General features: G+C 46.4%; 1 protein-coding gene across 6 annotated transcripts; it reads left to right on the top strand.

The window, feature by feature from the left end:
- The first annotated feature begins 179 nt into the window (after positions 1–179).
- On the top strand, positions 180–21,943 carry MSH5 (mutS homolog 5). Of its 6 annotated transcripts, none has more exons than XM_077904640.1 (25): positions 180–318; positions 708–867; positions 1,121–1,244; positions 1,742–1,822; positions 2,007–2,069; positions 3,056–3,177; positions 3,353–3,462; positions 3,702–3,737; positions 4,274–4,356; positions 5,104–5,149; positions 8,957–9,095; positions 9,200–9,262; positions 16,152–16,280; positions 16,577–16,649; positions 16,792–16,901; positions 17,141–17,221; positions 18,841–18,928; positions 19,143–19,332; positions 19,450–19,576; positions 20,007–20,156; positions 20,508–20,582; positions 20,781–20,924; positions 21,129–21,266; positions 21,419–21,492; positions 21,714–21,943. In XM_077904640.1, exons 2-25 carry the CDS (start codon positions 721–723, stop codon positions 21,823–21,825), a joined length of 2,505 nt encoding a protein of 834 aa, XP_077760766.1. In that variant the 5' UTR covers positions 180–318; positions 708–720; the 3' UTR covers positions 21,826–21,943. The 6 variants fall into 6 exon arrangements, 5 of the variants coding, with proteins under 5 accessions (XP_077760766.1, XP_077760767.1, XP_077760765.1 ...); XM_077904641.1 differs by having other exon boundaries at positions 8,957–9,119; positions 21,177–21,266; XM_077904639.1 differs by having other exon boundaries at positions 8,957–9,119.
- Positions 21,944–22,247: the final 304 nt, after the last annotated feature.

Here is a 22,247-nt window from a genome sequence, read left to right as displayed (position 1 = left end):
TAAATGTCAGTCACTGAGAAAGAAAGAAAAAAAAAAATCAAAGGCCAGAACCGGGGAAGGCCAGCGGCACCGGCGGCGGGAAGTTTGAACGTTCTGGCACCGCCCCATATGCGAACGGGCCAATCAGCGTCCCGCCACCCCAGCAACCGCCGCTCTGCCCCGGTTCCATCTCCAGGCAGAATCCGGATCCCTCGGGCCAATAGCGGCTTAGAGGGGCGGGGCGTGTGCGTGCGCACGCGCACCCCGCCCCCACGCGGAGACGCCCCTCTAGGCCGCGTAAGGCTGTGGTGACGAACTCTCGCTCCCGTAGCGACCCAGGTGACTGAAAACGCGGGAAAACGCCGCTAGTCGGCCACGGCCGGGGTGGGAACGCCACTTGGTGAGGGCTGCGATCGTGGGTGTGTGTGGTTGGCAATGGCGGAGAGAGGAGCCGTGCAGGCCCCGCCCCGTCCTCCAGCCAGAAGCAACCACCCCCACGTGGCGGACGGGAGGCGGGGCGAGTGGATTCAGTGATGTAGCTCGGAAGTCCCGGGTCAAAACCACCCGGCGTGTTAAAAACAAGCCGGCCCGGCCCTCGCAGCCGTGCGCCTCAGCCCAGAAGTTCTGGGCTCTGCCCGCGCCCAGAAGTCCTGAGTGGATTTGCGTCCCTGCGCACCCCGGCCTCGGCCTCCCCGCCCCTGAACTGACTTCGTCTTCTGCACCCACAGAGCCTCCGAGGCCATGGCCTCCGTCCGAGCGACCCCAGGCAGGACGCCGCAGGGCCCGCGGCCCCAGGCAGCCTTGGCCACCTGTTCCAGCCCAGCCCCCGTGCAGGGCCACGGGGAGGCCGAGGAGGAGGAGGAGGAGGAGGAGCAGGAGCCAGCGGAGGTCTCAGGGCGGCCATGCGGGAGCTTGGATCCCAAGAGCGGGGCGCCGGTTTGACCGTCGGGATGCTGGAATAAATGGGCTGGAAAGGGCTAGCTAGTCGCTGCCTCTGCTCAGTTACACACTGACTGAATGGGGGGTGATGATGCCTATCTCAGGGATTAGATAAAATGATTAAAATTAAGCAGGACGTGACATAACCCTGCACTTACCGGCAGTTCAAGCCTGTTCCCCCCCCCCCCCCCCCCCGGGACAGATCCATCTGTGCATCCTGTGGAATTCAGGATACTTAGGCATTGCCTATTATGACACCAGTGACTCCACCATCCACTTCATGCCAGATGCTCCGGACAACGAGAGTCTCAAGCTTCTCCAGAGAGGTGGGGGCAGAGGCCTGAGTTCCTCTACTTTGGGACTGAATGTATATTTCATTCCCGTATCTTCACTTGACTCCATCTATTTTAGCAATTCACTCCTAGAGGCTCTCTGTGTCATTTATAGAAATGCATTTCATTATTCAACGAACGTTTATTACATGTTTACAGTGTATCAGGTGCTGGAGATACAGTCCCAGGCAAACCAGTCATGTCTGTCCTTCAGAGGTTTATAGTTTAGTGACATCTCCAGGCCACTTCTCTTCCCTCCTGCCACCCTGCCCATCTTACTACTCTTTTCCAAAACTTCATGCCTGCTCCTACCTATGCTGCCAATGTGCAGAGCACTCCTTACTTTTAGAGAGAAGAAGTGAGGGTGTTTTGTTTGTTTGTTTGTTTTGAGGAGGGGCTTGGAAGAGAGAGATAATAAGGGGAGGGCTATGGGCTCCCCTCTTAGAGGATAAGGATCCTTTAACTCATTTGGTCTCCTTTCTCCTCCTAAGTATTGGATGAAATCAATCCCCGGTCTATTGTTACGACTGCCAAACAAGATGAGAATATGACTCGGTTTCTAGGGAAGCTTGGTAAGGACTGGGTGAGGGGGAAAAATGAAAATGGGGAAAGACTAATCTGTGGAATATTCCAGGAGGCTAAAGGGTCTTGGAGGGATCTACAGCCAGGAGGCTAGAATTGGGTGAGCGCAGAGTGGGACAGAAGCAGGGGACTGAGATGTCCAGACTGATGGCCCTTTCTTTGCTTCCCCTACAGCATCCCAGGAGCACAGCAAGCCTAAGAGACCTGAAATCATATTTCTGCCAAGTGTGGATTTTGGTACTTCTTTGCTTTGCCCAGCTCCCCATCCCAGCTTCCCTACCCTTTCTCCTTACTCCAGCCCCATCATCAGAAGTCTCCCCCAGCCTTATCTCATCCCAACCCTTTGTGTTCTCCAAGCCCCATAACCAGTGTCTTTAAGATCTCTCCTGCTCTCTACCCTTTAATAACCTGAATCCTAGTGAAATTTCCACATAGACACGTCTAGGGATGAGGGCCTTCCATGAGAAAGAGTGGTGACATTTTGTGGATAGCTTGGATTGTTGGAATTTTCACTTTTAAGACAAAGCCCCTTGTCCCTTAAAAAAAGAAAGAAAAGAGGGATCCCTGGGTGGCGCAGCGGTTTGGCGCTTGCCTTTGGCTCAGGGCGCGATCCTGGAGACCTGGGATCGAATCCCACGTCGGGCTCCCGGTGCATGGAGCCTGCTTCTCTCTCTGCCTGTGTCTCTGCCTCTCTCTCTCTCTCTGTGTGTGACTATCATAAATAAATAAAAAAAAAAACTTTAAAAAAAAAAAAAAGAAAGAAAAATGAAAAAAAAAAAGAAAGAAGAAAGAAAGAAGAAAGAAAGGAAGGAAGGAAGGAAAGAAGGAAGGAAGAAAAAGGCTGACTCTGATGATCCCTAAGGCACTAACATAAGCTTCCCAGGCTTGCAGAAAGAATAGGGAATGTTCTTTCCTAATTAGATGTTAAGACAATAGTTAATATGATCTTTTTGACTCCAAATCTCAAATTCCAAATAGATATCCTACCTTCCTGAGTCACTTATTTTTCTCAGGTTGTGCTCTGAGCCAAAGATCTTTATATTAAATGTAAAAATAAAGAGATTTAGATGGAGTCTGAAGATTTGGTTCTTGTTTCAGCTTTCCATTAGCTGCCTGTGGCAGCTTGGTCACATCATCTCTCTTGCTTCTATTGTCTTGTTCTTAAAATGGGGTGGAAAATTGGGGCTACATGACCTTTCCCTCCTATGCCTCCCCCCAAATAGGCCTGGAGATAAGCAAACAGCGCCTCCTTTCAGGAAACTACACCTTCATTCCCTACTCCATGACTACCACTGAGAAAATCCTCTTCCTTTCCTCCATTATTCCCTTTGACTGCCTCCTCACGGTGAGAAAGGTCCTGGGAGATGAGGGTTGGGATGCAGCAGGATGGAGAAATCCATTCCTAGGGTTGAGTCCTGGGAGATACTCGTCCAGTCCTGGAAAATAATAGCTTCCCCTGGCATTATCCACCCTCGAGGACATTGGAATTGACCTCAACTCCATTCCCGATCCCCTCCCAGGTTCGGGCACTTGGAGGGCTGCTCAAGTTCCTGGGTCGAAGAAGAATTGGGGTTGAACTGGAAGACTATAACATCAGCGTCCCCATCCTGGGCTTTAAGAAATTTGTATTGTAGGTGATTTACTCTAACCTCAAGCAAAGTTAGGTGGGATTGGGAGGCCTGAATAGTATGACAGGGTTAGGGGTGGGGGAGTGGGTAGTGACCCATCAGGTAAAGTGCTCTAGGACACACAAGAGCACCTGAAGGGGGTGGAGCTCTGGGGAGAATACTGAGAGGAGTGGAATCTAGCAGTGAATTCACACTGCCCCTACGCCATCCACCTTCCCTTCTGCTTGTTTTCTGTCCTCAGGACCCATCTGGTGAGCATAGATCAAGACACATACAGGTAAGGGGAAGCAGGCTGTTGTCTCGTGGGAGGGAGAAGGATTAAGTTTAATGCTCTAATAATCCTAATGAGGCTCCAGTTTCTTTAATCCTGGGGTTATTAAAGTCTGTCTCCTTGAAGTAAAGGAAGAGAGAGTGAGGATAAAGGAAGAAAATCACAAAGGTGCCAAATAGGTATCCTACCTTCCCGAGTCATTTATCCTGAAGAGAAAAATGGAAGCAGAGAGGAGTGTGGGACAGACCTTACAACAACCCTTGATCTCGGAGTGCGTTCCCCACCTCCATTCCATTTTCTCAATTCCCTTTAAAAACCCAAGGTACCAGGACACCTGGGTGGCTCAGTGGCTGAGCATCTGCCTTTGGCTCAGGGCATGATCCAGGCGTCCTAGGATCAAGTCCCACATAGGGCTCCCTTCAGGGAGCCTGCTTCTCCCTCTGCCTATGTCTCTGCCTCTCTGTGTCTCTCATGAATAAATAAATAAAATCTTAAAAAAAAAAAAAAAAAAAAAAACAAGGTACCCCATTTCTCCCTGACAGTGTTCTGCAGATATTTAAGAGTGAGCCCCATCCCTCGGTGTACAAAGTGGCCAGCGGGCTGAAGGAGGGGCTCAGCCTCTTTGGTAGGTATGTCCCTTCCTTCATCCCACACTACAAAGCCTGCCAGAAAAGCGGCTGCCTCCAAATATGTGTCCCAGCCCCTCTCTTTCCACTTCACTCCCACTGCCAGATGTCTCTTCCATTCCAGTCCAGCTGTCTTATCATCTTTGTACCCTCCCTGAGCTTGGGCATCTCCCCTCACCCACCATTGTCCAGTGTCATTTGCATATCATCACTGACTTTGCCAATTCTATGTTTGTTCCTTGGGCTTGTATGGATGTTTCTGCCAGTCGTGCACCTGTCCAAGCCCTGTGTATAGAGGAGAGTTACATAACTGCATAACTGCATGTTTTATTGGCACTGAGTCTTTATCAATTGTCTCTGGCTTTAGGGTATAGTAGGGACATCGCCCCAAGTTTCCACATGGTTTTACTGTGCATATCTCAGTGGATTGTGTCTAATGTTTACATATATGTGTTGAGCTCTTTGTTGAATCCAACTACAACCACTCTGTGTATTTTTTTGGCTGACTGCTCCTGTGAGTACCCATTCCTCCCCTAAGCCCATGTAAGGTAATCCTGGCTCAGACTTGTGGCCAGGCGCTGGCTTTAGCTGCCTTTGTGTCCTGTATCTGGGGAACGCCCCCAGGTCAGCCTGCCCAACACCTGAAACCTCTGGCCCAGATGCCTTGGTTTATACACATCCACACATTCCTTTCCCTGCCCCTGCCTTGTAACAAACTTGCTCCCTGCCCTTGCTTTTCCCCACAGGAATCCTCAACAGATGCCGCTGTAAGTGGGGAGAGAAGCTGCTCAGGTGAGTCTCACCTGCCATAGGCTCATGCATGCAGTCTACGAGCTCACCACACACCACTCCATCTAGTAGTAATAAAAACAACTGCTATTTCTCAAATGCTAGCTAAATGCATTTAATCCTTACAACAACCCCATGTGGTAGCTAGTATTATCCTCATTTGATGTTGTCAGCACAGATACACATATGCCCATTGGTCATACAGACTTGCATACACAGGCAACAGAAACAGCCACAGAATACTAATGCATACGTGGTGGTATCTTTTTTTTATTGAAGTGTAGTTGATAAACACTAGTTTCAGGTATACAACATAGTGATTCAACATTTATACACATTATGAAGTGATCACAATAAATCTAGCTGCCATCTGTCACATGCAAAGTTGCTACAATATTGTTAACTATTTCTTAGGCTGTATATTGTCTTTTTTTTTTAATAACTAGAAGTTTCTACCTCATATGGTAGGGCTGTATATTTTTAAAGATTTAAAAATTTTAAGTACAGTATACCCCTCATTGTGGGGCTTGAACTCACAACCCCAAGATCAAGTCACCTGTTATACCAACTGAGCCAGCCAGGCACCCCATATGGTACTATCTTTATTTTTTATTTTTTTAAAAGATTTTATTTATTTATTCATGAGAGAGAGACACACACACACAGAGGCAGAGACACAGGCAGAGGGAGAAGCAGGCTCCATGCAGGGAGCTCGATGTGGGACTCGATCCCGGGACTCCAGGATTGCACCCTGGGCTGAAGGCAGGCGCTAAATCGCTGAGCCACCCGGGGATCCCTTATGGTACTATCTTTAATTATAAAAACCATACTTCAAATTTGAGCTATTCTTAAAAAAATTTTTTTTGAGCTATTCTCTAATGACTTTCAAAATTGTGTCTCTAGCTCTGACCTCCATATGTGGAATGCTCACTGCATATCATCACCACTTGTAATTTCCATAGGCAGTTCAAACTCAAAGCATCTAAACTGATGCCCACTGGGCCTGTTCCCCTTCCTGCATCCTTTTTGTCTGGCTAATGGCATTGCTTGCAGTACTGTTTCTCAAGCACTGAATCTTGGATTGATTCTTCTCCATCATCCTTCATATTCAATTATTCACTAAGGCCTATTGATTCCACCCTGAAATGTCTTTCAGCCATCTCTCTCCACTGCTAATTCTGGCTCTAATCATTTCCAATCTGGAGCATTGCAGTCACCTTTGAATTGGTCTCTCTGCCTCTAATCTCTTCTTTTTCTAATCTGCCCTTCATTCCAAAATACTTGTCATTCTAAAATGGATCTCTATTTTGGAGATGCACTCCACTTTTTTCTTAAACCTTAAGTAGAAACAAAATAACAAACCTCAGGAGGCTTCCCCATTCCCTGTCAGATGAGCATCAGCATCTTTAGCCATATGATGTTCAGGGCCCCTCCCATTCACCTCAACTTAAATTTCCAGGATTATCTTCCCAGCCCTGCCTAAATCCCTCCTCACTGGACCCACCTTATATTCTGGTCGTTTGGGCCATTTTCTACCATGGAAATACACCATGCCTGTGTTTATGCAGTTCCTTCTATGAAAGATTTTTCCCTTGTTCTTCACTTGTCAGAATCTGTCCTCCTCTTCAAGGTGGCAAGCCCTCTGTCACCTGTTCGGGGAAACTTTCACAGGCACCTGGAAGCAGACTGACCTGCACCTTCCTGCGTGCTTAGTGCCTGTTTATGTTTCCTGGCTGCACTGTTCCATTAGGTTGGAGTCAGCGGTCAGTGAACCTGCTCACTCATAGCTGTGAGCTCCATACAGTGGTCATGTCTGTTAATGTCGGTGTCTAGCACATGGCCTTGGATGTAGTAGCACCCAGCGAGTGAGCATGGTACACAGATGCAAGCACATTGGTCCCATTGTCTCTACAAGCTCAGAGCTGAAGGCTTTGCTAGCCCACAGATGCACAATTCTTTCTTCACCTCATGTGCCCTGCACTTTGTGTCTTTTGGCAGTTAATTTAGGATAATGTCTGAGGTTGTCTCCAGGTAATTGGGATGAGTTAATTACCCTCGCATTCTACAGGTGCAGATCTCTCATCTCAGCCAGTGATGAGAGCAAAAGAATTCTTAGAGAAGAACAGAGTTAAATGCAGAAAGGAATGCCAATCCCCCAGGTAGGATCCAGTAGGGCATGGACTCATAACCTGAATTATGAACTAGGGGTCCAATTGGCCTACAGCAGGACGGGGCACCAGGAAGGTGACTGGATGTCACAGTGTGCTCTGAAAAGCACTGCCCTAGTAGTCTGGAGACCTGAGTTGGAGACCCAGCTATACTTCTTACTAGCACAATAACTTTGGACAAGCTGCTTATTCTCTAAGGGCTTCATTTTCTCGGCTGTAAAATTAGGAGATTTAGCTTGATTACGATATCTGGCACTAGCAGTACATGAGTCAGAAATATCTCAGGATTTTACAAGATAGATGGCTTGGTGAAGGTTGTGCTTTCCAGAATGGGGACAGGTATTCACAGTCTGGCCTACATTGCTGCAGGTGGAGCTGTCTGTGGCTGAGGAGCAGAGGTGCCTAAAACCCACCCTTGAATCCCACCCAGCCCTCTGCTTCACTCCCTGCTGTGTTCTAACCCAGGGTAACTGGCCTTAGGCTATAGTGTGAGATACATATCCTCAGGCCCCAGTGTCTCCTCAGGTTGCTTCTTATATAAAATAGCATGGCTAAATGTCCTGCTCTAATGCAGAAAAGAATTCACTGTCTCACAGGTCCTTGCAGAGTCACACTCTTCATAGCCATAGAGAGACAAGGACACTCAGACAAACCCAGATGAGAGATTTATTACCGTATACTAATTTAATTTAGTAGAAAATACCTCAGACACACAATAGTAGAAGTAATGATGATGATGATGATGATATAAACCTCTATGTTTGCACCTGCATATTTAAGAATATAACAATGTTACTAAAGGGGTGCCCTGCTGCTGGCTCAGTTGATAGAGCACGTGACTCTTGATCTTGGGGTTGTGAGTTCAAGCCCCACGATGGGCATAGAGCTTACTTAAAAAGGTTGGGGAGGGGGTCGCTGGGTGGCTCAATTGGTTGTCTGACTTTGACTCAGGTCATGATCTCAGGTCCTGGGATGGAGCCCTGCATCAGGCTCTTCACTTTGCAGGAAGGCTGTTTTTCCCCCTACCACTCCCCTTGTTCATGTGCGCACTCTCTCAGATAAATCAATAAATAAAAGTTTTAAAGAGTCTTAAAAAAAAAAGACAATGTTATTGACACCTCTTAAGTGTCCCTTCCCAACCCTTTCTTCTCTGCAGAAGTGACCATTATCATGAATTGAGGACTTATCATTCCCCATGGAATGGTTATATACTTTTACAGAACAGGAAAAGATGTCTGTACTGTCACACCCAGAGACACTTACAGCCAAATGCAGATAAACTCATGCTGACTCACCCTCTTCTTACTCAGCCGCAGAGAGAGCTAGAATGTTGGCACACAAATACCTCAATATGCTGCTCTCCGTCTAAATATTGACAAGCTCTGTCGCATATCCACATGGAGTGACACATGGTCACATCCATCAAAACCACGATAAACAGAGTCATGCTCACATGCAGAGATTTTTAGTGAATATGTGTAAACATACCCATGTGGATAGGACACTGTACTTGCCAGTACAGATACATTTCACCCCAATCCCCAGGGACTTCCAAACACACATTTTTCACAAATTGAAATCAAGACAATGATGAGAACAGATGTAACTTCTGGTCCCTCCCTACTTCATCCCTCACTTCCAGGCTGTGGTTCACACGTCCAACTCAGGATCTGGAAGAGCTAAATTCTCGGCTGGATGTCATTCAGTTTTTCCTCCTACCTCAGAATCTGGACATGGCTCAAATGCTGCATCGGCTTCTGGGTCATATCAAGAATGTGCCTGTGAGCCCAGGCCAGGGCAGGGAGGTAGGGAAGGAGCACTGGGATTCTTGGGGGCATTAGAATGGAGGAGAGAAGACAGCGGCCATCCCCTTGTCTGACTGTAGCTGATTCTGAAACGCATGAAGCTGTCCCACACCAAGACCAGTGATTGGCAGGTTCTGTACAAGGTAAGGCTCCCCTTCAAAACCCAGAGTTCCAAGTTAAGCCCCTCAGCAGGCGATCCAGGCCCTTTGCACTTTACTCACCAGGTCCGATTTTATCTCAACACTTGAACAACAACAACTTTGTATCATAGAAATTATAAAAAATATTTAGAATAATATAACAAACCCCTACATGCCCACCATGCAGCCTGAACACTTTGACTCATACCAATCTTGTTTCATGTACATCTTCTCCCTCTTTCCCCTCTCTGGATTATTTTGAAGCAATTCCAGCCATCATATCATTTCACCCATAACTATTTCAGTATAATTTCTAAAAGAAAATTACTTTTTTCTTTTAAAGATTTTATTTATTAATTCATGAGAGACAGACACACACACAGAGGCAGAGACACAGGCAGATAGAGAAGCAGGCTCCATGCAAGGAGCCTGATGCGAGATGTGATCCCGGTAATCCGGGATCAGGCCCTGAGCTGAAGGCAGGTGCTCAACTGCTGAGCCACCCAGGTGTCCCAAGAAAATTACTTTTGGGGCAGCCCGGTGGCGCAGTGTTTTAGCGCCACCTTCGGCCCAGGGCCTGATCCTGGGGCCAGGGATCCGGTCCCATGTTGGGCTCCCTGCATGGAGCCTGCTTCTCCCTCTGCCTGTCTCTGCCTATCTGTGTGTGTGTGTGTCTCGTGAATAAATAAATGAAATCTTTAAAAAAAAAAAAAAAGAAAGAAAATTACTTTTTTTTTTGAAAATTACTTTTAAAAAAGAACAATACCATGATCTTACTAACAGCACAGCTCTTGAATATCATCAATTATCTGATGTTCACATTTCTAATCCTCTTAAATGTCATCATTTTTTAAAAATTACTTTTTGTTTAATTAGAGTGCAAATGTGTTCAACATATGGTGATGGGATGATGTCTCTTGAAGCCTCCTCTGTGGGTTCCTTTTCATTTCACTGTTCTCTCTCCATCTCTACCTGCATCTTTAGCTCTCTTTCTTCCCTTGCAAGTTATGTGGTGAAGAAGCTGGATTGTTTCTCCAGTAGAGTTTTCCTTAACCTGGATTTTGAAGATTACATTTCTATAAATTAACAGTTGAATCTAGAAGATTGAGCAAATCCAAGTTTGATTTTTTCAATACTGTTTTATAAGTGGAAGAATATAATGCCTTATATGTCTGTCTCTCCTTTTGCGATGTTAGCAGCTTTTGATATTTGATACTGAAGTTCCTTAGGGATTGCAAGGTCATGTTATTCCATCATTCTTTCCCCATGTATTTTATTCAGAATGTTTTCTGTAAAGAGAAGCTTCCTCTCAACTGCCTTTTGGTTACCCAGTGGTACATTTCATATTAAAGAAATTGCTTGATTTCCCCCCCACCTTCACTTACCAGCTCTCTGCATGTAGGAAATTATTAGTTCTCTAACATCCTCCAAGGTAGCCAGTGTGTTTTTTGTTGCTGTTTTTATATCATCACAAACTCAGATTTACACATGTGTTTCAATCCACGGCATTTTTAATCTTTATACGTGTTCAGATTATTTCCTCTGTGGCCGATGGGAGCCTCTTCATGTTGGTTTCTGAGTCCTTTTAAACATGACCCCAGTAGGTGTCCCCACTTGATAGTTTCTCTCCTGCTCTCTGGTTTGACGCTATGTACCAGATATATCATTTATATCTACTGCTTCTTTTTTTAAATTTTATTTATTTAAGTAATCTCTACACCCAATATGGGGTTCAAACTCACAACCCTGAGATCAAGAGTTGCATGCTCTACTGACTGAGCCAGCCAGGCGCCCCTACATCTGGTTCTGAACCAGAACCAGACATTTCTCCAAAGATCCCCGACTCCTTTTAGTAAAAAATAGTATTTCTCTATTACAGTTTGAATACTAGAGGGTGCACAGCATGTTTTTTTTATTGCTTTAAAGGCTTTTCTGCAAACAGATTTAGGATTTTTATTTATTTTTTTTAATTTTATTTATTTATGATAGTCACACACAGAGAGAGAGAGGCAGAGACATAGGCAGAGGGAGAAGCAGGCTCCATGCACTGGGAGCCCGACGTGGGATTCGATCCCGGGTCTCCAGGATCACGCCCTGGGCCAAAGGCAGGCGCCAAACCGCTGCGCCACCCAGGGATCCCTAGGATTTTTAAAAAGTAAAATATGGGAACGCCTGGGTGGTTCACTCAGCGGTTGAGCATCTGCCTTTGGCTCAGGGCCTGATCCCAGGATCCAGGATTGGGTCCCACATTGAGCTCCTTGCGTGGATCCTGCTTCTCCCTCTGCCTGGGTCTGTCTGTCTGTCTCTCTCATGAATAAATAAATAAAATCTTTTTAAAAAAGTAAAATACATAATAAATTGGTACTGATATCAACAATTTAAATTCAGAAGCACAGGGATCCCTGGGTGGTGCAGTGGTTTAGCGCCTGCCTTTGGCCCAGGGCGCGATCCTGGAGACCCGGGATCAAATCCCATGTCGGGCTCCCGGTGCATGTAGCCTGCTTCTCCCTCTGCCTGTGTCTCTGCCTCTCTGTGTGTGTGTGACTATCATAAATAAATAAAAATTAAAAAAATAAATTCAGAAGCACAGGGTTCTTACCTTGTATATTCCTTTACTATCCTCTTCAACATCCCTTCTTCCATAGTGGAATTCTGGTTCTCAATAACACTAGGAATGGTAAGATTAGAATATCACTCATTTGCCTTTTCTTATATTACTTCCACAACAATCTTAGTAGGAGTACCAGCACTACTACCGATGATATTGTTATTGAAAGTAATTTAAGATTTTTGGGGATGAAGAGGGAAGTTCTTTTTGTCCTCACTAAGGATAGAGTCAAATTACTGTGTTTTAGTCACTTGGAATAGCTCCTCTCTGTGTGGTTGTGTCACTATCTGAATATACATTTACATTCATTTGTTTCATTCTGTTTTTGATTCTTAGAGACTGGGTTTTACAATTTAATTTACTTTTGTACTCGCTTCAGCAGCACATATACATTTTAATTTACTTGTATAATTATGTAAAATATTTACACAATTCCAAATGTAATCTCCCAAACAAGGAATAGGCAACTAATTCTAGTTTCTATCTTTTGCCCCTTTCTACCTATAGGTAACATTTTCTTTAAAAAAATGTTTTGAGGTTGGGATGCCTGGGTGCCTCAGCTGTTGAGTGCCTGCCTTTGGCTCAGGGTGTGATCCCGGGGTCCGGGATCAAGTCCCACATCAGGCTTCTTGTGGGGAGCCTGCTTCTCCCTCTGCCTGTGTCTCTGCCTGCCTCTTTCTCTCTTTCTCTCATAAATAAAATCTTTAAAAAGTTTTTTTGAGCTTTATCATTCTGTTTTGTTTTAATTTCTTATTTATTTTTTTAAAGATTCTATTCATAAAAAAAAAAGATTCTATTCATTTATTCATGAGAGACACATGAATTCTTTTTTTTTAATTTTTAAAGATTTTTAAATTTTTTTTTAAGTTTTAAAGACTTTATTTATTTATCCATGAGAGACACAGAGAGAGAGAGAGAAGCAGAGACACAGGCAGAGGGAGAAGCAGGCTCCATGCAGGGAGCCTGATGTGGGACTTGATCTCAGGACTCCAGGATCATACCCTGGGCCAAAGGCAGGTGGCCAAACCGCTGAGCCACATAGGGATCCCGAATTCTTTTTTAAAAAACAATATAAGGGGCAGCCTGGGTGGCTCAGTGGTTTAGTGCCACCTTCAGTCCAGGGTGTGGTCCTGGGGACCTGGGATCAAGTCCCACGTCAGGCTCCCTGCATGGAATGGAGTCTGCTTTTCCCTCTGCCTGTGTTTCTGCCTCTCTCTCTCTCTCTTTCTCTGTGTGTGTCTCTCATGAATAAATAAAATCTTTAAAAAAAAAAAAACAAGAAGTGAAGAAAAGCTGCAAAAATTGTACAGGGTGTTCTAATATACCTTTTCAACCAGCTTCTCTCTGTCTCCTCTCTCTTTTTAAGATTTTATTTATTTATTCATGAGAGACACAGAGAGGCAGAGACACAGGCAGAGGGAGAAGCAGGCTCCATGCAGGGAGCCCGATGTGGGACTTAATCCTGGGACTCCAGGATCTGAGGGCAGATGCTCAACTGCTGAGCCACCCAGGCGCCCCTCAACCAGATTCTCTTAATGTTAACATCTAATTAAAAAAATGTTAACATCTTATATAATCATAGTACAATTACCTTATAACTACTTAATTTCATGAGTTATAATGCAATGCTTATTTTTGCTCGGATTTCTCTAGTTTAGATCCTTGAGAGTTCTTCTGAGATTGACTTTTAATATGCCCAGATTGGCTTTTCAGATTCAGATAGGCTTCCCCCCCACCATTTTATTTATTTATTTGACACAGAGAGAGAGAAAGAGAGCACAAGCAGGGGGAGGGGCAGAGGGAGACGGAGAAGCAGGCTCCCCACTGTGCAGGGTGCCTGATGTGGGGCTGTATCCCAGGATCCCAGGATCATGACCTGAGCTGAAGGCAGACACTTAACCAACTGAGCCACCTAGGGGCGCCCCTCAGATTGGCTTTTGAAATGCCCTTCTGACATGGCCCCCAGTTCATTTTTGAGCATCTTCTAACTTTCCAGCACTACAAGATGCTGCTCCAGGCTCATCTTGTAGTTTCCTTGCCCCAGCCCTGGAATCAACCATTTCTCCAAGAAGTCCTGGTTACTCTATTTGAAGAATAGTATTAGAAACCAAGATCTGGACACTAGATGTGGTTATAGCTACTGGGGTATCTGTCAGTTCTTCTCACCACAGACAGAGCTAAGAAATAAATGTATATAGGGAACCCTGGGTGGCGCAGCGGTTTAGCGCCTGCCTTTGGCCCGGGGCGCGATCCTGGAGACCTGGGATCGAATCCCACGTCGGGCTCCCGGTGCATGGAGCCTGCTTCTCCCTCTGCCTGTGTCTCTGCCTCTCTCTCTCTCTCTGTGACTATCATAAATAAATAAAAATTTAAAAAAAAATAAAAAAAAGAAATAAATGTATGTAATGTCTTAAATGCATGCTAACCCATGCATTCATATCCATGTTCCTGAATCCATCTATCTATATATTAAACAACCCGTAAGTTCATACTCATACCTCTGATCCCAGGTCAATGCCAAGTGTCTTCCTCTTTTCCTCATTTGTAACTTCCTTCTCCAACAGTGAGAAACTTGCTTCTCCTTATCTATAGCAGGTTTATTTGAACATGAACAGGTATATGTAACTATTTGTATATTCCATTGCCACTACTTAACATTGATCCTCTGTTTCAGCCAGGGTGGGCTATGCATTTGGGCACTCTGCTGAGGAAACTCACTGTGTTCTGCTCAGTATAGTGTGGTGCTTAAAAGCCAGATACCTGGGTTCAAATCCCAGCTCTTTTATTTACTCTCTGTGAGACCTGGAGCAAATTGTGTTATTTCTTTGTGCTTCAGGTTGCTTGTCTGTAAAATGGAGATAATGCTAATCCCTATCTCCTAAGATTATTTTAAGAAGCTAATGAAATTAACATATGTGAAGAGTTTAGAACATTGCCTGTCCCTTAGTGAGCATTCAGAAAGTGTTAGCTCTTCTTATTCCTACTGCTATTTATCCGTGCTCTTGCTCTCAACCAGAATACCCTCCTTCCTTTGAATAGCCTTAATCATTTCATGACCCAATTCATTTCCCTTTCTTTTCTTTTTTCTTTTATTTTATTTTTCCTTTCTTTTCTTTTTCTTTCTTTCTCTCTCTTTCTCTTTCTTTATTTTCTTTTCTTCTTTCTTTCTTTCTTTCTTTCTTTCTTTCTTTCTTTCTTTCTTTCTTTCTTTCGAGAGAGCGGGTGCGGAGGGCCATCCATGCACATGTGCCCCTGTGAAGGTGGGAGGGGAAGGCAGAGGGAGAAAGAGAATCTCAAGTAGGCTCCACACCCAGTGTGGAACCTGACTTGGGTTTCAATCCCAGGACCCCGAGATCATGACCTGAGCTGAACTCAAGAGTCAAACACCCAATTGACTGAGCCACCCGGGGCGCCTCATTTCCTTTTCTCTGTAAAGATCTCCCCAACGATGTTAGCCTTTATTAGTCTTATTCTCTGAACTTCCTTACTAATTTTTAAAAAGATGTTATTTATTTATTCATGAAAGACATGGAGAGAGAGAGGCAGAGACACAGGCAGAGGGAGAAGCAGGCTCCATGCAGGGAGCCCCATGTGGGACTTGATCCCAGGACTCCAGGATCATGCCCTGAGCCGAAGGCAGACGCTCAACCCCTGAGCCACCCAGGCATCCCTTCCTTACTAATTTTAGTCAGTTCCATAACTTGATCAGTCTGTTTTGTGGGTAGGCATTGTTTATGTTGCTCGTTTGTTATCATCAGGGCTGGATTATAAGCCCTTTTATTTATATGCTTTGTATGTGCTCTGCTTCTGAGTAAAGCTCAGTAGGTGTCTGTCTTAACTTGGGCTTCACCCTGGGGACTTAGCTGTCAGTGGCTCTCGCTCCTTCTTTCCTCCTGCTCCCTCACCCCAGTGCTGTATTGCCTCTTCTGCTCAAGTACTTTCCTGCCTATCTCTTGCCCCGTTTTTTTCTCCTTCCTCAACATGAAATTCTCTCCTTTATTAAGGCACCTATCACTTTATTTTGAAATCCTGTGGGTTTGTTTCTTCTCCCTCAACAGACTATGAGCTCATGTGGGATGGGGCCACATTCTAGTTCTTTGTGGCCTCACTACTGTGTGGAGTGCCTGACACAGAGTTTTACAGATGCCATTTCCTTGCTTACTATTTCTTCTTTGCCCTTGAGACCTTGTGTCTTTCTTATTGTTCTCCCCTGATGCTGTCTGTTCTCCTCAGTCAGTCCCTGTCCCCTCGCCTCAGCCCACCTTCTGTCCACTTCTGCTGTAGACTGTGTATAGTGCCCTGGGCCTGAGGGATGCCTGCCGCTCCCTGCCCCAGTCTATCCAGCTCTTTCAGGACATCGCCCAAGAGTTCTCTGATGACTTGCACCATATTGCCAGCCTCATTGGGAAGGTGGTGAGTGGAAGAAAGAGGCAGAGCCCCTGGGGACCCAGGGGAGGGAGGTGGGATTGGCAGATGGAGGAAGCCTGGGCTCTGGGGAACATGGCGAGAGCCATATCTGGGAGACGTTAAGGGTCACCTGGATGACCAAAGAATGGGATGGTGAGAGGAGGTGGCAGGATATCAGAGATGCATTTGGAGAGTTAGAGTTAAAGCAGGAGATGCAGGGAGAACAGGGGTGCAAGGAGAGGTGAGGGACTGGACTTCAGATGATTCTGGGCAATGAGCAACTGGATTTTTTATCTCCTCAGGTGGACTTTGAGGGCAGTCTTGCTGAAAATCACTTCACAGTCCTCCCCAACATAGATCCTGACATTGATGAGAGTGAGTGTTGGGTGTGCAGCTGGGCCTGTGAGCCCAGTGATTGGGGACCATCATCAGTAGGTGGCCACTACAACTGGGGATAACCATGGCCAACAGGGCAGGAACCTTGCTTTTGATACCCACATGTCTTTTACCCTCCTAGAAAAACGAAGGCTAATGGGACTTCCCAGTTTCCTCACTGAGGTGGCCCGGAAGGAGCTAGAGAATCTGGACTCCCGTATTCCTTCATGCAGTGTCATCTACATCCCTCTGGTGAGGGCAGAAATGTGGGCATAACCCCCATGGATCTTTTATGGGAGATATTAAGCTTATGAAGGACACACTGCTAGATAAGAAAAACTCCTAGAGAAGTCTGAAGAATATGAACACCCTATGATAGCTTTAGGCCCCTGAGGGAAGCCCTGGAGAATACAGGGATCTCTGGCATCTTCCAAAGAGATAGGGTGCCCAGTACTTTACTCCCTGTCTTATCTCCTCTTCACTTTCCTCAGATTGGCTTCCTTCTCTCTATTCCCCGCCTGCCTTCCATGGCAGAGGCCAGTGACTTTGAGATTGAAGGACTGGACTTCATGGTAAGACCCTTGACCTCTGTAGTGGAGTGCTAATAGAAATAAGTCCGCAGCTGAGAGAGGGCTGTATTCTATCAGCACTGCCCAATGAGGGATGTCTCTGCTATAGTTTTACTTTGATCTTTACCAGCTCTAAGATAAATGGGAAAAAAAGTCAGGGTGGGAAAGAAATGAAAGACCTGTTCTCTGAAAACTATAAAACCTTGATGAAAGAAATTGAAGATGACACAAAGAAATGGAAAGACATTGCATACTCTGGAGTTAGAAAAACAAATATTGTTAAAATGCCTATACTACCCAAAGCAATCTACAGATTTAATGCAATCCCCCACCAAAATACCAACAGTATTTTTCACGGAACTAGCAGAAACCATTCTAAAATGTATATGGAACATAAAAGACCCAAAATAGCCAAAGCAGTCTTGAAAAAAAAAAAAAAAAACAACTGGAGGTATCACAATTCCAGAGTTCAAATTATATTACAAAGTTGTAGTAATCAAAACAGTATGATGCTAGCACAAAAATAGACACATAGATCAATGGACAGAACAGAGAGCCCAGAAATAATCCCACTAATATATGGTCAATCTTTTTTTTAAAGGATTTTATTTATTGGGGTGTGTGGGTGGCTAAGTTGGTTAAGTATTTGCCTTTGACTCAGGTCATGATCTCAGGATCTCAGGATCCTTGGATTGAACCCCATGTCAGACTCCTTGCTCAGTGAAGAGTGCTACTCCTTTCTGTCTGCCCTTCCTGCCCCACTTCTGTGCGTGCATGTGCATACTCTGTCTCCCTCTCTCTCTCTTTCTCAAATAATAATTAAAATAAGGCTGCCCTGCCCAATTAATCTTTGACAAAGCAGGAAAGAATACGCTGTAGGGAAAAGCCTGTCTCTTCAACAATGGTGTTGAGAAAATAGGACAGTTACATACAAAAGAATGTGTGTTGAACCTACTTAAGATTCTCTCTCCCTCTGTGCTCCTTCTCCCCTGCCCTATTCTCTCTCTCTCCCTCTCTCTCTCTCTCTCAAAAAAAAAAAAAAAAAAGAATGAATATTTAAGAGAGAAACTTATAAAGAAAATAAGGAATTGATTCCCAGAAAAGTCAGAAGAGAGGTTAATTTTGAGGAGTCGGAGAGGGGTGTGATTAGGATGGTTCTCTGGAGTAGCCACCAAAATTTTAGTTTTTTAACCAACTTTATGACCTACGTGGTTGATTACAAGGGTATTTGCCTCATTGTAATTCCTTAAGGTATACATTTGTTTTATGTAATTTCCTATGTCTATTTTTATTATTTTTTAAAAGATTTTATTATTTTATTTATTCATGAGAGACACAGAGAGAGAGAGGCAGGGACATGGGCAGAGGGAGAAGCAGGATCCCTGCAGGAAGCCTGATGTGGAACTCGATCCCGGGACCCCAGGATCATGCCCTGGGCCAAAGGCAGATGCTCAACCTCTGAGCCACCCAGGCGTCCCTGTCTGCTGTTTTTAAATAAAAAGGTTTCTTTTTTCTTTTTTTTTTTTTTTTACAAGAAAAAAAGAAGTCAGGCTGGGGCTGAAGGGGGTGTTAGAGGAGATGGAGATGAAGGATGCAAAGCCCACTTGAGCTCTTGTTTCCAGTTTCTGTCAGAGGGGAAGCTGCACTATCGTAGTGCTCGAACCAAGGAGCTGGACGCACTGCTGGGGGACCTGCACTGTGACATCCGGGGTGAGGAGAAGCAAAGTCTTGAGGGGAGTGACCAGCTCAGAGGCTCATTTCTTCCTGCTCTTTCACTTGGGCTCTGCACCTTTTCCTCTGAATGTCTCGGGGTGACTCAGTATCTGCAAGCCTCTTTCCAGGGCTCTCTGCTGGCTTCTCTGCCTCTTCTTCATTTTCCCCTGGAGCTGATGCCTGGCTCCCTCCCCGCCCCCACCACCCCTAGACCAGGAGACCCTGCTGATGCACCAGCTGCAGTGTCAGGTGCTGGCACGGGCTGCTGTCTTCACCCGGGTGTTGGACCTGGCCTCCCGCCTGGACGTCCTGCTGGCTCTTGCCAGTGCTGCCCGCGACTATGGCTACTCAAGACCTCGTTACTCACCCCAACTCCTCGGGGTCCGGATCCAGAATGGCAGGTAAAAGCAGCAGGGGGTGGAAGCAGGGGCACATGGAGCCCAAAGGCCCTATCTTCCGGTGGCTTGGTTCATCTAGATCCACAGGCCATGTGTGAGGGAACTTTCTACCCACTGCAGACATCCTCTGATGGAACTCTGTGCCCGAACCTTCGTGCCCAACTCTGCAGAATGTGGTGGGGACAGAGGGAGAGTCAAAGTCATCACTGGACCCAACTCCTCAGGGAAGAGCATATACCTCAAACAGGTGAGGAGAATCCCGGCACACTAGGCCTCTGGCATCTTCTGCATTGTCTCCATCTCCCACTGGCCTGCAGACACAGGTTCCTGCAACTCCTCCCTGGTGTTCCAACCCGACCCGTCATGGAAAGACGATGGTGCACACCCCCTGCTCCTCACATGTCCTCATCCTTTACCTGAGGGAGAGTCGTGCTCTAACGGGTCTCTCTGTGGCCTGAAAGCCTCTCCTCACCTCTCGATAAGTCCATGCTGTCCCCAAGTGTGCCTCTGCCCACGCCCCCACCCTCTCGCCTGATTCTAAAGAGAGCTGAGGGGGCCATCCTCTTCTGTTAAGTGGTGTCCATCCCTCCTTGATCTGTAATTCACCCCTCAGCCTCGCCTCACCTTCACCATGGCCCATACCACCAGGTGCCAGACCCTGTCTCCTCCATATTTAGGTAGGCTTGATCACATTCATGGCCCTGGTGGGCAGCTTTGTGCCAGCAGAGGAAGCCGAAATTGGAGCTGTAGATGCCATCTTCACGCGAATCCATAGCTGTGAATCCATCTCACTGGGCCTCTCCACCTTCATGATCGACCTCAACCAGGTCAAAGGGAGCAAAGGGGGGTGGGACTGGGGGAGGGTGTTAACGAGGAAGGAACTCTATCCTTGAAAAACGATCAGAACCAAAAAACATTCCCTCTGCTGCATGCTTCTCCATTAGGGGCAGGGAGCACCGAGTTCAGAGACTGGGAGAATCAATACCAGAAAACTTTACTGAACCTTTGCTCTGCATGAGGCATTGTTGGCAAAGAAGGGATGCACAAAACGAGTCTCGCCAGTCCAGACGGGTGGACACACATACAGCGGCTTCCCTCACAGGCAGACTGTGGTCAGCGGGTTCCTTACAGGCCTTGAGTACTACTGAAACTCTCCCTTTCCACCCGGTGCCCAGCAGGTAGCGAAGGCAGTAAACAATGCCACCAAGCAGTCCCTGGTCCTCATTGATGAATTTGGAAAGGGAACTAACACGGTGAGGAGACAAACTGAGGAGAAGCCAAGGAGAGGAGGACAAAGGGGCGTGAGGGTGACGCTGGGCCACAGGAGAGGAGTGGGTGTGTGTGGGCAGAAAAGAAACAGAGAAGTGCAAGATGGGGTCGGCTAGGGCAGGTGGACAGGTGAACACGGGGTTGCCTGTGCTTCAGTACCCTGATGCCTGCCCTGTGCGCAGGTGGACGGGTTGGCACTCCTAGCTGCCGTGCTTCGACACTGGCTGGCACTTGGACCCACGTGCCCCCACATCTTTGTGGCCACCAACTTTCTGAGCCTTGTTCAGCTCCAGCTGCTGCCACAGGGACCCCTTGTGCAATATTTGGTAAGGATACCTATCCAGCTCTCTAGGGATCCCTCAGAGGAGCAGTTGCCAGAATCCAAAACAGACTCCTCCATTAGAACGGGGGTGCCCGGAGCACAATACTGCATCCTTCCTCTCTCTCGCTCTCCACAGGGATTGGCCAAGGGTTTCAGGGCCAGATGCAGAGTGATTGATGATACTCTGTCCCCTTCTGTCTCTTTTAAGACCATGGAGACCTGTGAGGATGGGGACGACCTCGTTTTCTTCTATCAGGTGTGTGACGGTTTGGCCAAGGCCAGCCATGCCTCCCACACAGCTGCCCAGGCTGGACTTCCTGACCAACTCCTTACTCGTGGCAAGGAGGTGAGATCCAGAGGTCAAACCCTCCATCAGGGCTCCCTACTATTGTCCCTGCTCCTCTCAGGGGCCTGGGTTTCTGGGTCCATGGGACTTCTGATCCTTATTTCTGGTTCTCTTACCCACCTTCCCCACCCCCACCCCCTTCTTATCACTAGGTCTCAGATTTGATCCGCAGTGGGAAACCCATCAAGCCTGTCAAGGAGTTGCTAAAGGAGAAGCAAATGGAAAAGTGAGTGTGTGGCCCAGTGTCTTGGTTCTTTCCAGAATGTTCTGCAGCTCTTCTCCCCTTTCAGGACCCCAGACAGCCTCTTTGCCCTTCAAACACCCATGATTTGTTCCCAAAATCCCTAAATTGTCCTGGGGCCCTGGGCCGCAGCCTCTCTCCTACTGCCTGGGGACTCAGTTTTCTATTCTGCCATAAATAAATCCCACTGTCCTCTTTCCCATCAGTTGCCAGATGTTAGTGGATAAATTTCTGAAGCTGGATTTGGAAGATCCCAACTTGGACCTGGACCTTTTCATGAGTCAGGAAGTGCTGCCTGCTGGCACTGCCATCCTCTGAGACCCCTTCCTTGGCCCTGCTGCATACACTCTAGCTGTTTCCTCATCTCCCTCGGACCCACAGTTCTGTTTTCCTGGAAATTTTGTTCCATGTTGGGAATAAAGTTGACTTCAGAGAATGTTATTGTTTCTTTAACCCAGCTAATACAAAACAAAAGAAGAGAAATGAGATGAAACATCAAGCAGCAGTCTGCATCCAGAGGGTCCTGCCCTGCCTCATTAAAAATACAGGGACATGGGTAGCCCGGGTGGCTCAGCGGTTTAGCACTGTCTTCTGCCCAGGTTGTGATCCTGGAGTCCCAGGATTGAGTCCCACGTCAGGCTCCCTCCATGGAGCCTACTTCTCCCTCTGCCTGTGTCTCTGCCTTTTTCTCTCTCTCTCTCTCTTTTTTTTTTTTTTTTTTTTAATTTATGATAGTCACA

This window comes from Canis aureus, chromosome 7, assembly GCF_053574225.1.
Source record: "Canis aureus isolate CA01 chromosome 7, VMU_Caureus_v.1.0, whole genome shotgun sequence".
Classification (NCBI taxonomy): domain Eukaryota; kingdom Metazoa; phylum Chordata; class Mammalia; order Carnivora; family Canidae; genus Canis; species Canis aureus.
The sequence above is the reverse complement of the archived record's forward strand: the minus strand, read 5'-3'. Positions and strand labels throughout refer to the sequence as shown.

Coding starts and splice junctions, on each gene's coding strand:
- MSH5 (XM_077904639.1), top strand. CDS start 721: ATGGCCTCCGTCCGAGCGACCCCAGGCAGGACGCCGCAGGGCCCGCGG. Junction 1,823..2,006: donor TCGGTTTCTAGGGAAGCTTG/GTAAGGACTGGG, acceptor CTTCCCCTACAG/CATCCCAGGAGCACAGCAAG. Junction 18,929..19,142: donor CCTGCACTGTGACATCCGGG/GTGAGGAGAAGC, acceptor CACCACCCCTAG/ACCAGGAGACCCTGCTGATG.